General features: G+C 44.4%; 1 protein-coding gene across 1 annotated transcript in view; it reads right to left on the bottom strand.

Moving 5' to 3' along the window:
• mthfd2 (methylenetetrahydrofolate dehydrogenase (NADP+ dependent) 2, methenyltetrahydrofolate cyclohydrolase) overlaps nucleotides 1–13,458 on the bottom strand; it is a 37,917-nt gene that overhangs the window by 17,936 nt on the left and 6,523 nt on the right. Inside the window, exons 2-3 of the mRNA XM_073060046.1 lie at nucleotides 9,006–9,190; nucleotides 6,512–6,634 (exon numbers count right to left, since the gene is read on the bottom strand). Coding sequence (XP_072916147.1) covers nucleotides 6,512–6,634; nucleotides 9,006–9,190 — 308 coding nt within the window. The remainder of the gene's footprint in view (nucleotides 1–6,511; nucleotides 6,635–9,005; nucleotides 9,191–13,458) is intronic.

Genomic DNA, 13,458 nt, shown 5'->3' with positions numbered 1-13,458 from the left:
CCATTCACAGTGGTGAAAGCCGTTTGCTTGCTCTGATACCAAGTGTGGAGAGAGAAAGATTTCACAAAGCCAGTAATCAGTGACAACCTGGCAGGAGTGGGGTATGTATGCTGGCAGGTTTCAGAACCATAACCCAACCAGCCACGTCTATCATTAGGGAGGAGTTTCCAAGAATATCCACCCACCTTGGGACCAGCAAGTGCTGAAGACAGTGCCATTCGCAACCACATTCAAAGTTCAAAGTAAAAGCTAGAGGAGTGCCAAGATGAACCATGACAGCTACCTCCCAAGATCCCCATCGTCACAGCGGGCCAGGCATCTATGGAAAGGAGCTGAGACCCTCCATCAGGCCTCATGAAGTCCTGTGCATGTACTCTTAATGAAGGGTCTCAACCAAAACTATAGACGCTGCCCGACACGTGGAGTTCCTCCAGCACTTTGTGTGTGTTGCTTTGGAGCTGTGAGATAACAGCTCCACTAAACGAACCACACCAGCATCTTTCAAGGACGGCACAAGTTATTGGAGCTACACTCATCCAGGCAAGTGGTGGAGTGGTGGTGGGAAAGTTGTTCGGTCACACTGCTGACTTGTACCTTGCACATTGACACTGTTCAGTGCAGTTCAGTTCAGTTCACTGTGCAGTGAGATGGCAGTGACTTGGCTGGAACCTCATCAAGCACTAAACATTCATTCCCTATAGTCACAGTGAGCACCAGCCACAAAAGTGCTCTGCGGTAACCTGTCCACACTCTGACATCACCTCCCCAATTCACCATCAAGGGGGATCCCACCACCCACCAATTCCCAACCAAGTTGCACACCATTCCAGATGTGGGAATATAATCACCAGTCCTTCTAACATCACAGGATATAAATCCTGAAACTGCGGATCTTTTATCCCCAACCCTCTACCCACCCTAAACACATTAGGGGAACACCTTCACCAAAAAGACTGCAACAGATTAAGGCAGGAGTCAGAGCCAGAGAAAGACCACAGAAAGCAATTTGGTTCACACTTATTGTAAAGCGTGCACTCTGACACTAATCCTACTCTACATTAGTCTATTTACCCAATATCCCTTTCAACTACCTTGGATTGTTCCCACATGCCAGGGCCAATTTACAGTGGCCAAATACCCTACCAACCCATTTCTGGGATGTGGAAGCAAACCAGAGCACTTGGTGGGGGGACCCACACAACTGAAGGGAAAACATTCGACATCCACACAGACAGCAGTGGGTGTCAGGACTGAATCCTGCACTGGGTGGGGGCAGAAACACTTGAAGGAAGAACGTTCAAGATCCACACAGACAGCAGTGGACATCAGGATTGAATCCAGGTCACTGGAGCTGTGATAAACACAAGAGATCCTGCAGATGCTGGAAATCCAGAATAACACACACAATCTGCTGGAGGAACTCAGAAGGGTAGGCAGCACCTATGATAAGGAATAAAGAGTCGATGTTTCAGGCAAACAGCAACTTGTGCATGACTGATGATGTCCTGATGAAGAGTCTCAGCCTGAAATGTGTTACTCTGGAGTTGTGAGATAGAAGCTCCATTAAATGTATCACACCAGCACCTTTCAAGGACAATTAAGGCTACATAACAGACATTGGCCTTGCTGATAAAAACCCAGATCTCAAAACAATTAGGAGCTGCAGCCTCCAGTGCACTGCAAATATCTTGGCCAAGGTAAAAGAACTATCTCCCTCTGGAACGAGAAACTTGATCTCCCAAGTAGGAACACCAGCAGTATTCCTTTCCCTCTTCCTAAGAAATGGTAAACCACCTGTTTGCAATCACTTACAGTGGTTGAAAGTTAATTTTAGACCTCTCTACACAAACACACACACTCTCTGAAATGTCAGTGATGTCCTGCTGCCCCTAAATGTCCTCCCAATAAGTGGTGTCAAGTTGACTATTTCATCCTGAAGTTACCACTGAGAATGTCTGTACTGCACCATTTCTGCTTTGCCTTCCGTGCTCTGGGACTGAATGCACATCTCCCGGACAAGGCCGTTCGGAAGGACATCGTTCATAAGACATGGGTGCAGAATTAGACCATTCAGTCCATCGAGTCTGCTTTACCATTCCATCATGGCTGATTTATTATCCCTCTCAACACCATTCTGCCTTCTCCTATAACCTTTGACGTCCTAATTAATCAACCTCCACTTTAAGTATACCCAATGACTTGGCCTCCGCAGTAGTCCAGCTAAAGAAATTCCTCCTCATCTCTGTTCTAAAGAGACACCCTTCTATTCTGAGGCTGTGCCCTCTGGTCCTAGACTCCACTCTACCTAGGCCTTCCACTATTCGATAGGCTTCAATGAGATTCTCCCTCTCATTCTTCTCAACTCCAGCAAGTACAGGTCCAGAGCCAAACACTCCTCATACGTTAAACCTTTCATTCCAAGGATCACTAAGGACCCTCTCCAATGCCAACACATCTTTTCTTAGATTAGGGGCCCAAACCTGCTCACAACACTCTTAACCATTTGACCAATGCCTTATAAAGCCTTAGCATCATGTCTTTGCTTTTATATTCTAGTCCTCTCGAAATAAATGCGAACATTTCATTTGCCTCCCTTACCGCTGTCTCAACCTGCAAGTTAATCTTTAGGGAATCCCAAGTCTTTTGCATCTCGTATTTCTGAATTTTAAGTTCAGAAAATAGTCCTCCAAGGGGATCACAACTCTGTCGTAAGGTTTGGAGGCTTGTGTGCTTCAATGATCCGGAGAGCTATGTGGCCTTGTGGTTTGGCTATTGGTCGGATCACCCAGGTTAAAGGGCAGAGACCTGACTAAGAGTGGTCCACTGGTAGATAGTGCGGGCAGTCGATGGAGGAGAGGCTGGTTTTGTGATGGTGCAAATGGATGCTCTTTGACTAGTATGGATGTTGGGCCAAAGGGCCTTGTAAACAGACTCAGGGCTAACAACCCTGACTGGTCAAAGAAAAACAACTGTTACAGAAGCAGCAATGAGATTTCCTTGCGGGCCGAAACACCAGCAGCATATTGGGCAGTAAGAAAATACCCTATGCATTTATTCCTTCTACCAAAGCATCCATTTCTACACATTGGCTTACTCCACCACTATGCCCACCACAGAATATTCCAAGCTGTAATTCTCCGAGAGTTCTCGGTCCTAATTTGGTTACATGAATCTCAGTTTACTTAGCTCTGTAAACTGAGCATAGGTCGTGTGACAAGTCACACTGTGGCCAGGCTTCTCACATGCCATCTTATCCTCGAAAGTGTTTCACAGGTTTTCCACCACAGATAGGCAGCTCACTGCTGTCTGAGTGGGCAAGCTTTGCGCCCTGCATGCCATATGATGCCGTGTTGGCATCAAACTTGCTGATGCCACAAAGGGGCATCAGAACATGGAAACAGGCTCTCATGACATTTGTGTCTACCTGCACTGCACTTTCTCTGTAACTAGAGTGTTATATTTTGCATTCTCTTATTGCTTTTCCTTCTGAGATCCTTCTGTGTTACTTATGTATGGAATGATCTGTCTGGATGGCTCTCAAACGAGGCTTTTCAGTGTATCGCAAACAACATGATCATAGTAAATCAATTACCCATTTTATTTGCCCTACTTTCCCCAAATTCTATCTCTTAGCCATACACAAAGGACAACTGAGTGTCCACTGGGCAGCCCACACATCCTTGGGATGTGGGAAGGTACAGAGCACCCAGGGAAAGCTGCATAGTCACAGGGTGAATGTTCAAACTTCGCACAGCACCCAACGTCAGGACTGAACCCAAGTCACTGGTGCAACGAGGCAGTGGTTCTGCATGACTGCAGAAGACTGGCAAGGTGACTAATAAGATGTACGAGGACACACAAGAATATACACTTAGTGGCCATTTTATTAGGTATCTCCCAAGCGTACGTTCGTGGTATGACCCAATGCGGTCTTATGCTACTGTAATCCATACACTTCAACGTTCAAACTGTTGTGCATTCAGAGAAGCTCTTCTGCACACCACTGTAATGCATGGTTATTTGAGCTTCTGTCGCCTTATTGTCAGCCTGAACCAGTTTGGGCATAAGCTATAGAAACAGGGATGAGTAGGACAGGAGATTGTCCAGACTGCCCACAAATTGCAGCACAAACCAGACTATAGTTTTCCCCTAGTTAGACACTCCCACATCAGCAGTTTCCAGCAGTGAATGGTCCTGTTTTGTAATAGGATTCACTCCTCTTCTTGGTGTGTAGTAACGTTTACAGGCCTCCTACATGCAGCAGTAGCGCATATTCAAAAGTCCAATCCAAAGGGGATTGAAAGGTTGTAAGTGATGCCTCATGTCTAATTTTGCTTCATTCTGCATTCCGTCTAGACCAGGCAACGTGCTGACTTTCAGCTATGCTAACCATTCTGGTATCTCATGCGTACTCCTGCCCCTCCCAGTCAGATTTTACCAGTCTCAAAGGTCTCTACAGAGGTTCAAAATATCCTTTAACATTAACAAATATTACAAACCAAAAAGACTTTATATTCCCCACTAATCTGAAACAGCATTCAATTTTCATTTTGTATTTTCATCAGCTAAAGGTTAGCTTTGTCACGTGTGCATCAAAATATGGTGAAATGCGTCATTTGCATCAATGACCACAGCCCGAGGACGTGCTGGGGGAAGTCAACAAGTGTCGCCACGCTTCTGGCACTAATATAGCATGCCCAGAACTAATTAACCCTAATTAGTCTGGTCTTTGGAAACCAGAGCACCCATAGGAAACCCACTTGGTCACAGGGACAACGTACAACTGTGACTGATTTTATTTCATTGGGATTACTGACTAGGGTGGAAAAGTTTAACCAGTGCATGTGATTTGATTATTTGATCTATTTTAAATATTTTTAAATTACCTTGTTATTTACCATATTGTATGATATGGGCAATTGTGGTCATGGTCTTTCCATGACCATGATTGTTCTTGGCAAATCTTTCTAGTGATGGTTTGCCACTGCCTTCTTCTGGACAGTTCCTTTACAAGAGGGGTGACCCCAGCCATTATCAATACTCTTCAGAGTTTGTCTGCCTGGCGGTAGTGGTCACATAACCAGGAGTTGAGATGTGCACTGCCTGCTCCCAAGGCTTCATGTGACTCTGATCAGGGGGCTAAGCAGGTGCTACACCTTGCCCAAGGGGGACCTGCAGACTAGCGGAGGGACAGAGCTCTTTCAATCTCCTTTGACAATGAAGTATTTCCACCTGCCACCCAAATTAATGAACAGGTTAAAGTACCCCAAAACATTGGATTTTATTCTTCCAGCTACTTCTAGATATCTCAATTATTAGAGCCATAGCGAAACAATTTTTAAAAAATTAATTTTGACAGCATTAACTGTCAGGGGTGACATGGGACAGTCAAGGATTAGGGTCTACCTCGAGGGACCTAGTGTCTGCCGGGCTCACAGCCGTTATTGTTCCAGGTCATTTGGGATAAAAGGGCTATAAAGAGCTGGTGAATGCCCAGGATCCTAGAGAACAAGGTATCGGCTGATTGGGCACCATCTGGCCCTGGAACTTCAGCTCAAACCATGATACAATCTGACACATGTAAAATGTCACTTCTGATTGTGATAATGATCTTAGAGGGAGTTTGAAATTCTGGGTGAATGGTATCTGTGGAGATCCGTCATGACATCAAAAACTTTGACAAACTCCTATAAATGTGTTGTGGAGGATGTATATTGACTGGCTGCATCACAGCCTCGTATGGAAACAATGCCATTGAATGGAAAAGCCTACAAAAGCTAGCGGATTTGGCTCAGTACATCACGGGTAAAGTCCTCCCAACCACTGAGCTCATCTACATGAAATGCTGCTGTAGGAAAGCATCATCCATCATCAGAGATCCCCACCACCCAGCTCTGTTCTCGCTGTTGCTATCAGGTAGAATGCAGTAGAGCCTCAGGACTCCCATCAGCAGGTTCAAGAACAATTACTACCCTTCAACCATCAGGCTCGTGATTAAAAGCTGATAACTACATTCACTTGCACTTCCATTGAAATGTTCCTACAACCAATGATCTCAGTTTAAGGACTCTTTGCCTCATTATTTCATGTTCTTGTTATTTATTGCTATTTATTTATATTTACTTTTGCAGCTTGTTGTCTCCTGCACTCTGGTTGATCAATTCATTGACCCTGTTATAGTCACCTTTTGTAGATTTGCTGATTATGCCTACAAGAAAATGAATCTCAGGATGACATAGGTGACATATATGATAATAATAAAATTTACTTTGGTTATCGAATTCTTTCACAGATCCCACCTCCAGAATAGGTGCAATGAAGCAAGGAGCTTAGTGCCATTTTGCATGGACTGTCCCAGCAATTAACAGATAAAATAACAAGTGTTAGAGAAACAAATCATTTTTCATTTAATTGTCTCAACATCTGCTAAAGGAGCATCAAGCTCAAAACACAATAGTCCACAAAGGACAACTTTAGATAATAGACCCCAGTTACCGAATGAGATTCTTACCGGGTAAAGGAAGCTGGACAAGCAACCCATCAACTTTATTATCATTGTTGAGCTTGTTAATTAACTCCAGCAGCTCTTCCTCAGTGATGCTGGATGGCTTCAGAATGGTCTCACTCGTGATACCTAGATCAACAAGTCCAAATTAGAACCATTATAAAGTAATCTTACCAGGTGCAAATACTTCACTGTTGAGAGCAACAGCATCATTCTCATTGTAAGCCATTTTAACATCGGTTACCGTTTGCTGGTGGCCAGCTTATAACTTCTGTGAGTGCTGGTTCATTCATTCTTGCTGCATGAAATCAGATTTTTTTTTAAATTTAAGAGACACAGCCCAGCGACAGATCCTACAGACCCGTCATGCCGCCCCATATGGCCAATTAACCTACTAATCCATATATCTTTGGAATGTGGGAGGAAACCAGAGCAGCCAAAGGAAAGCCACATGAGGAGAGAATACAAACTTCTAACAGACCAAATCCCTAACTGGGTTTATTTCTGTTCCTGTAGCCTGGTGAAAAAATTCTGACTCTCAGTATTCATCCTCCTCAGCAGCCGAGGTACCAATCCTCCTCCCCAACTCTCCAGGGGCCTGGCCCTCACAGATTAGTTTGACTGTTGTTCTTATTATATCATTTCAAAGTAAAGCTTAGTTTTATGTCAAAGAGTTATTGCACAAATGCTGGGGGAAAAAATCCAGAAGCAAAATCCTATTTTATCAGAGCCAGAACTGGAATGCAGAAAGACAAATCGCCAGGAGAATAATTTAAAAAAACAAAGATGAGGATTTATTTTAAAAAAAGTCCTTGCATAACAGAAGTGACCAAAAGGGAGATACTGTAGTGTAGTGGTCAGCACATCACTTTACAGTGACTGTGATTACAGACCCGGGTACAGTTCTCTCCCCGTGACCACGTAGGTGCTCCGGTTTCATCCAACACTCCAAAGACATGCAGTTAGGGCTCAGATCAGTAAGTTGTGGGAATGCTATGTTGGCACCTGACACTTGCAGGCTGCCCAGCACAGCCTTCGCTGGTTGGGTTTGATGCAAACAGCACAATTCACTGTATGCTTCGATGTACACATGACAAATAAAGTTCATCTTTTAAAAGTCAGCATAATTCAGGCAATGGTTCAATTGAGTCTCACTCAGCTGTTCCATTAACAAGCAGGAAGCCCACAGAGCCGCTTCATACAGAATTAGCTCACTTCAATTTTTAAAACAATTCAGACAACTTGAGAGTTAGTAATTATGGCACCAAATGCCCTTTAGTGCTGCTCATTGAGGACAGATAGTTGCACAGTACCACAATGGTTCCTACCGCTGAAGCCTTTCTACTAATGGGAAGCTTGCTTGCTCCCAGCGAGCTGTTACTGATAAGGCCATTTATCTGCCAAGTCACGAGGGTGTATCTAGCAACAGCAGCAGTACACTATCAAACAAAGCAGCTTTTCTGAGAATTCAGTGCTGCGCTCACAAAAGGACACATAGAAACTCCTTTTTGCCCTCTTGCACTTTTGCTTCTATTTATACACTTCTTTTTGTGCACAGATTCAATAAACTCCAATCCATCTTTATTTGAGTTATTCATTCAAGGAAGTTCCTGCTCTGCTGAAAGAAGCAGCCAGAGTTACTGGAACACAATTACAACAGTTCGCATTTACTCAGTTTCATTCAAGAAAATATTCAGCAGGATTTCCATGAAATGCACTTTGACAAAATCTGACACTTGGCCAATGGAGCCACATTCAGAAAGAAGGCACAGACCCTTCCTGTGCCCAGCCGCCCCAGAACATTGCTTCCCCCCCCTCCCGACAACTCTTCACTATGCTGGAGGAACTCAGCAGGCCAGGCTGCATCAATGGAAAAGAATAAACTGTCAGTGTTTCAGGCCGTGGTGCAAAAAAATAGAAATAAAATAGTGCTGAGGTAGTGTTCATGGGTTCAATGTCCATTTAGAAATCGGATGACAGAGGGGAAGAAGCTGTTCCTGAATCGCTGAGTATGTGCCTTCTGTACTTCCTTCATGACAGTAACAATGAGAAGGGGGCATGTCCTGGGTGGTGGGGGTCCTTAATGATGGACAGTCTTACTGAGGCACCACTCCTTGATGATGTCTTGGATACTACAGAGGCTAGTATCCAAGGTTTCACCCATGGTGAAGCTGACTAATTTTACAACTTTCTGAAACTTACTTCAATCTTGTGCAGTTGCCACCCCCCACAACTATACCAGACGGTGACGCAGGCAGTCAGAATGCTCTCCATGGTACATCTGGAGAAGTTTGAGTTTTGCTGGAAAAATGAAATATTTACTGTGCATTCCTCCCCCCAAAACCATTCTTAGTAGAGGATTGCTGACCAGAAGGGAAATGTAAACTCCAAGCTTCCCACAAAGCAATATCTATTTCAAGTAAAGTTCTGAGAGGGAACAAGGTCTGGGAAAGACCTGTGAAAGCCACATCCATCAGAAAATAAATGACAAAATCCATACCCACATCAGCGGCAGCTTTGGTTTTGTTCTTCACGTAGGAGTGACTGGCTGGGTTGTCCCCAACCAGGACAACACTGAGATGTGGCCTCCTGTTGCCGTCAGCAACCCAGCGCTCTACGTCGAGCTTTGCCTCTCCTCGGATTTGCCTCGCAAGCCTCCTTCCTGAGATGACAACAGCCTCATTTCTGAAATTAAAAGATGCAAAGGGAGGGACATGAAACTTTTCTTGAAACCTTAAAATAATTATCACAACCTCAAATGTTAGTGAAAAGCCAAGATTTGAATTGCTACTCAATATCTAAATCTAATTAATATCCTTGGACAATAAAATTCATGGATAATCACATCAATGATAACAGTACTGATGAAAGGACTTGGCAACTGTTTATTCCTCTCCATAGGTGCTACCTGACCTGCCTGAGTTACACCAGCATTTTGAGTTACTCTGGATTTCTAGCACTTGTAGAATATCTTGTACTTAACACTCATGGATGTTATTTATAAAGTTTCAGAAGGCCTTTGGCTATTTCCTTCAGCAATGATTTTGCCAAATGTAATCTTCTGAAAATGAAGGAAAGTTATTGACTTTGTCAGATGGGCAGGAGACAGGATGGGGAAGGTTGAGAGCTTATGGATCCCAGGTAAGAAGTGACTCAAAGTACTGCAAAAATTGGTGCTGGAACCTCAGTCGCTGTTTATTAACAACCAAGATGAGCTGAAAAGCCGTGCCAAAAGAACTTGGGCAGTACGAGAACTGTCATTAGGCTGCTAGGCAAAATAAACCTCAGGCAAACAGGAGATTATCCACTTTACTCCTAACCCCAAGCAAGGCAAACTAGCATTTATTAACATTTGTAAAGCTTGGTCTGATGAAATCATATTCACAAATGAAGATTAAATGTCATGGGCAACAGAACACCAGAATTAACTGGAATGCCTGTCTTTGCACTGGAGACTCGGGTTACACTATCAGGGTGGGCAAAGCTACACCAGAGATGCAAGGTGAAATCATTCTCCACGCACCTGACTCGAGACAGAGAGGGGGAGTGAGAGAGATAGGCAGGCACAGAGAGGGGGAGTGAGAGAGATAGGCAGGCACAGAGAGGGGGAGTGAGATAGGCAGGCACAGAGAGACAATAGACAATAGGTGCAGGAGTAGGCCATTCGGCCCTTTGAGCCAGCACCGCCATTCAATGTGATCATGGCTGATCATCCACAATCAGTACCCCGTTCCGGACTCCGTTATCTTTAAGAGCTCTCTCTAACTCTTTCTTGAAAGCATCCAGAGAATTGGCCTCCACTGCCTTCTGAGGCAGAGCATTCCATAGATCCACAGCTCTCTGGGTGAAAAAGTTTTTCCTGAACTCCATTCTAAATGGCCTACCCCTTATTCTTAAACTGTGGCCTCTGGTTCTAGACTCTCCCAACATCGGGAACATGTTTCCTGCCTCTAGCATGTCCAATCCCTTAATAATCTTATATATTTCAATCAGATCCCCCCTCATCCTTCTAAATTCCAGTGTATACAAGCCCAGTCACTCCAATCTTTCAACATATGACAGCCTTGCCATCTTGGGAATTAACCTTGTGAACCTACGCTGCACTCCCTCAATAGCAAGAATGTCCTTCCTCAAATTTGGAGACCAAAACTGAACTCCGGGTGTGGTCTCACCAGGGCCCTGTACAACTGCAGAAGGACCTCTTTGCTCCTATACTCAACTCCCCTTGTTATGAAGGCCAACATGCCATTAGCCTTACCTGCATGCTTACTTTCAGAGAGAGGGAGTGAGGGACAGGCACAGAGAGAGGGAGTGAGGGACGGGCGCAGAGAGAGGGAGTGAGGGACGGGCACAGAGAGGGGGGGGAGGAGAGGGGGGGAGGTGGGGGGAGAGAGGGGGGGGAGGTGGGAGAGGGGGGGAGAGGGGGGGAGAGGGGGGGGAGAGGGGGGGGAGAGGGGGGGGAGAGGGGGGGGAGAGGGGGGGAGAGGGGGGGAGAGGGGGGGAGAGAGGGGGGAGAGAGGGGGAGAGAGAGGGGGGGGAGAGAGAGGGGGGGAGAGAGAGGGGGGGAGAGAGAGGGGGGGAGAGAGAGGGGGGGAGAGAGAGAAGGACAGGCACAGAGAGAGGGAGTGAGGGACCGGCAGAGAGAAGGAGTGAGGGACAGGCAGAGAGAAGGAGTGAGGGACAGGCACAGAGACAGGGAGGGGGAGAGAGGGGGAGAAGACACACACACCAACAGAGAGGCAAATCTGCTCAGAGCAAAACAACATGGAAACGACAGTTGTGATTTAAACTTTAATGTTAAGAGAAATTGTGCTAAAAATATCTTAAATATCTTATATCCGATCAAGAACCTTCACGATCGATATGTAAATATGTTCAATTGAAGAAACAATCATTCAGTGTTAGGGAATAGATGGACAATAGTCACCATAGCTCAAAAAGCACACATCGGCAGAAAGGGGTAAAGATAAAATACTGGAACAGATTTTTTCACAGATCAGCCACACAGCCACAGTGCAGTGTAATAGGTTATTAGATTAAGGATGTACAAGTGTCAAAGGACATTGTAAAATGTTAGACAGGTTCGGCCAACATGAACTAAAGGAGATAAAGGAGAAATTAATTGATAGATATACAATCTATCTCCTTAGCAAAATGGTCTATAATTAGACTTCAGGTATACTAATAAATGGATTTGACAGCAAGATTTTTCCATAAGAGTGTGGAGAGTAAGAAATCTAAAGATTAGCCTTATTTGTCATATGTACATCAAAATATACAGTGAAATGCTTTGTCTTGCGTCAACGACTAACAGTCTGAAGATTGTGCTGGGGACAGCCCACAAGTGTTGACGTACTTTCCACAATAACATAGCGTGCCCTCTAACCCTAACCGTACATCTTTGAAACATGGGAGAAAACCAGAGCACCCGGAGGAAACTTGCACAGTTCTGGGGAGAACGCACAAACTGTTTGTAGATGGTGGCAAGAATTGGACTCTGACTGGTGATTGCTGGTGATGTAAGCCAACTGCGCTGCCCAGAAAACGCAGTGGAAGGAGAAACATTTACTGCAGCTTACAAAGCAGCTGAACATGCATCTATTTAGAGGTGGTGTGTAGTTGTATTAATGAACTAGTAGCTAGAGCTTTGGATTAGTAATCGGAAGTACAAGTTCAAATCTGCAAAGGCACCAGGGAAAGTTTCAATAATTAAAATATACTACAAGTCAGTAATGGCAGCCACAAAATTATTTAATTTTAATGAACCACTTGGTATTATACGAAGCTCTAGGGAGGGAAATCTCATCTTCAATCATTCAATTCCAACCCGGATGTGAATGCTTCTTAACCAAATCCTCAGCAGAAAGGACGTGGAGAGGATATTTTTTATGGTGGGGGGAGTCCAAGACCAGAGGACACAGGCTCAGAATAAAGGGCATCCTTTTAGAACAGAGATGAGGAGGAATTTCTTTAGCTAGAAGGTGGTGAATCTGTGGAATTCATTGCAGGCAGCTGCAGAGGCCAAGTAAATGGGTATATTTAAGTCAGAGATTGATAAAGTCTTGATGAAGGGATACCTAGAGAAGGCAAGAGATTAGGGCTGCGAGTGAAATTGATCAGTCATGATGAAATGGCAGAGTAGATTTGCTGGGTCCAACAAATCCCAATTCTGCTCCCACACTAAATGGTCTTAAATCAGCTTCAGGACAGTCAGAGATAGAGAGCAATTATCACCATTGACAGTGACATTGACATCCTGCCAGTGAATGACTGACACACCAAGAGCTGGGAAGTGCAATCAAACAACCCCATTCTTTGTTGAGCTGTATGATCCTCTGTGCTGTTGTAAATCTGTACAAACCTGTGATTTAGGAGAATGACACATGGAGTACACGTGAAGGGAGGTTAACACAACTAGGCTGGCACTTGAGATTCCAAGTTTAATGTACTATGAGGAAGAAGTAGAAAGTTAAAGGTTAATCTGTGGCCAAACAATTTAATGGAAAGGAAACTCATTCAACAAAATATAATATGGGCAATGCATTTTTTAAGGTGAAACTGAGGCTTTATAAGGCATTCTTCAGACCACACTTGGAATATAGTGAGCGGTTTTGGGTTTCTTATATAAGAAAGGATGTGCTGGCGTTGGAAAGGGACCGGAGGAGATTCACAAGAATGATCCAAGAAATGAAAGGGCGAATATCTGGGGACCATTTGATGGCTCCTGGAGTTTAGAAGAATGAAGAAGGATCTCATTGCAACCCATCGAATATTGAAAAGGGCTAGATAGAGTGGATATGGAGAGTATGTTTCCCAAATTGGGGGAGTCTAGGATCAGAGGGCACAGCCTCAGAATACAAGGATGTCCTTTTAAAGAGGTGAGGAGAATTTTTTTTTAACCAGAGGGTTAAATCTTGGAATTCATTGCCCCGATATCTGTGGAGGCCAAGTCA

This window comes from Hemitrygon akajei, chromosome 1 (assembly GCF_048418815.1).
Source record: "Hemitrygon akajei chromosome 1, sHemAka1.3, whole genome shotgun sequence".
Lineage (NCBI taxonomy): Eukaryota > Metazoa > Chordata > Chondrichthyes > Myliobatiformes > Dasyatidae > Hemitrygon > Hemitrygon akajei.
The sequence above is the reverse complement of the archived record's forward strand: the minus strand, read 5'-3'. Positions and strand labels throughout refer to the sequence as shown.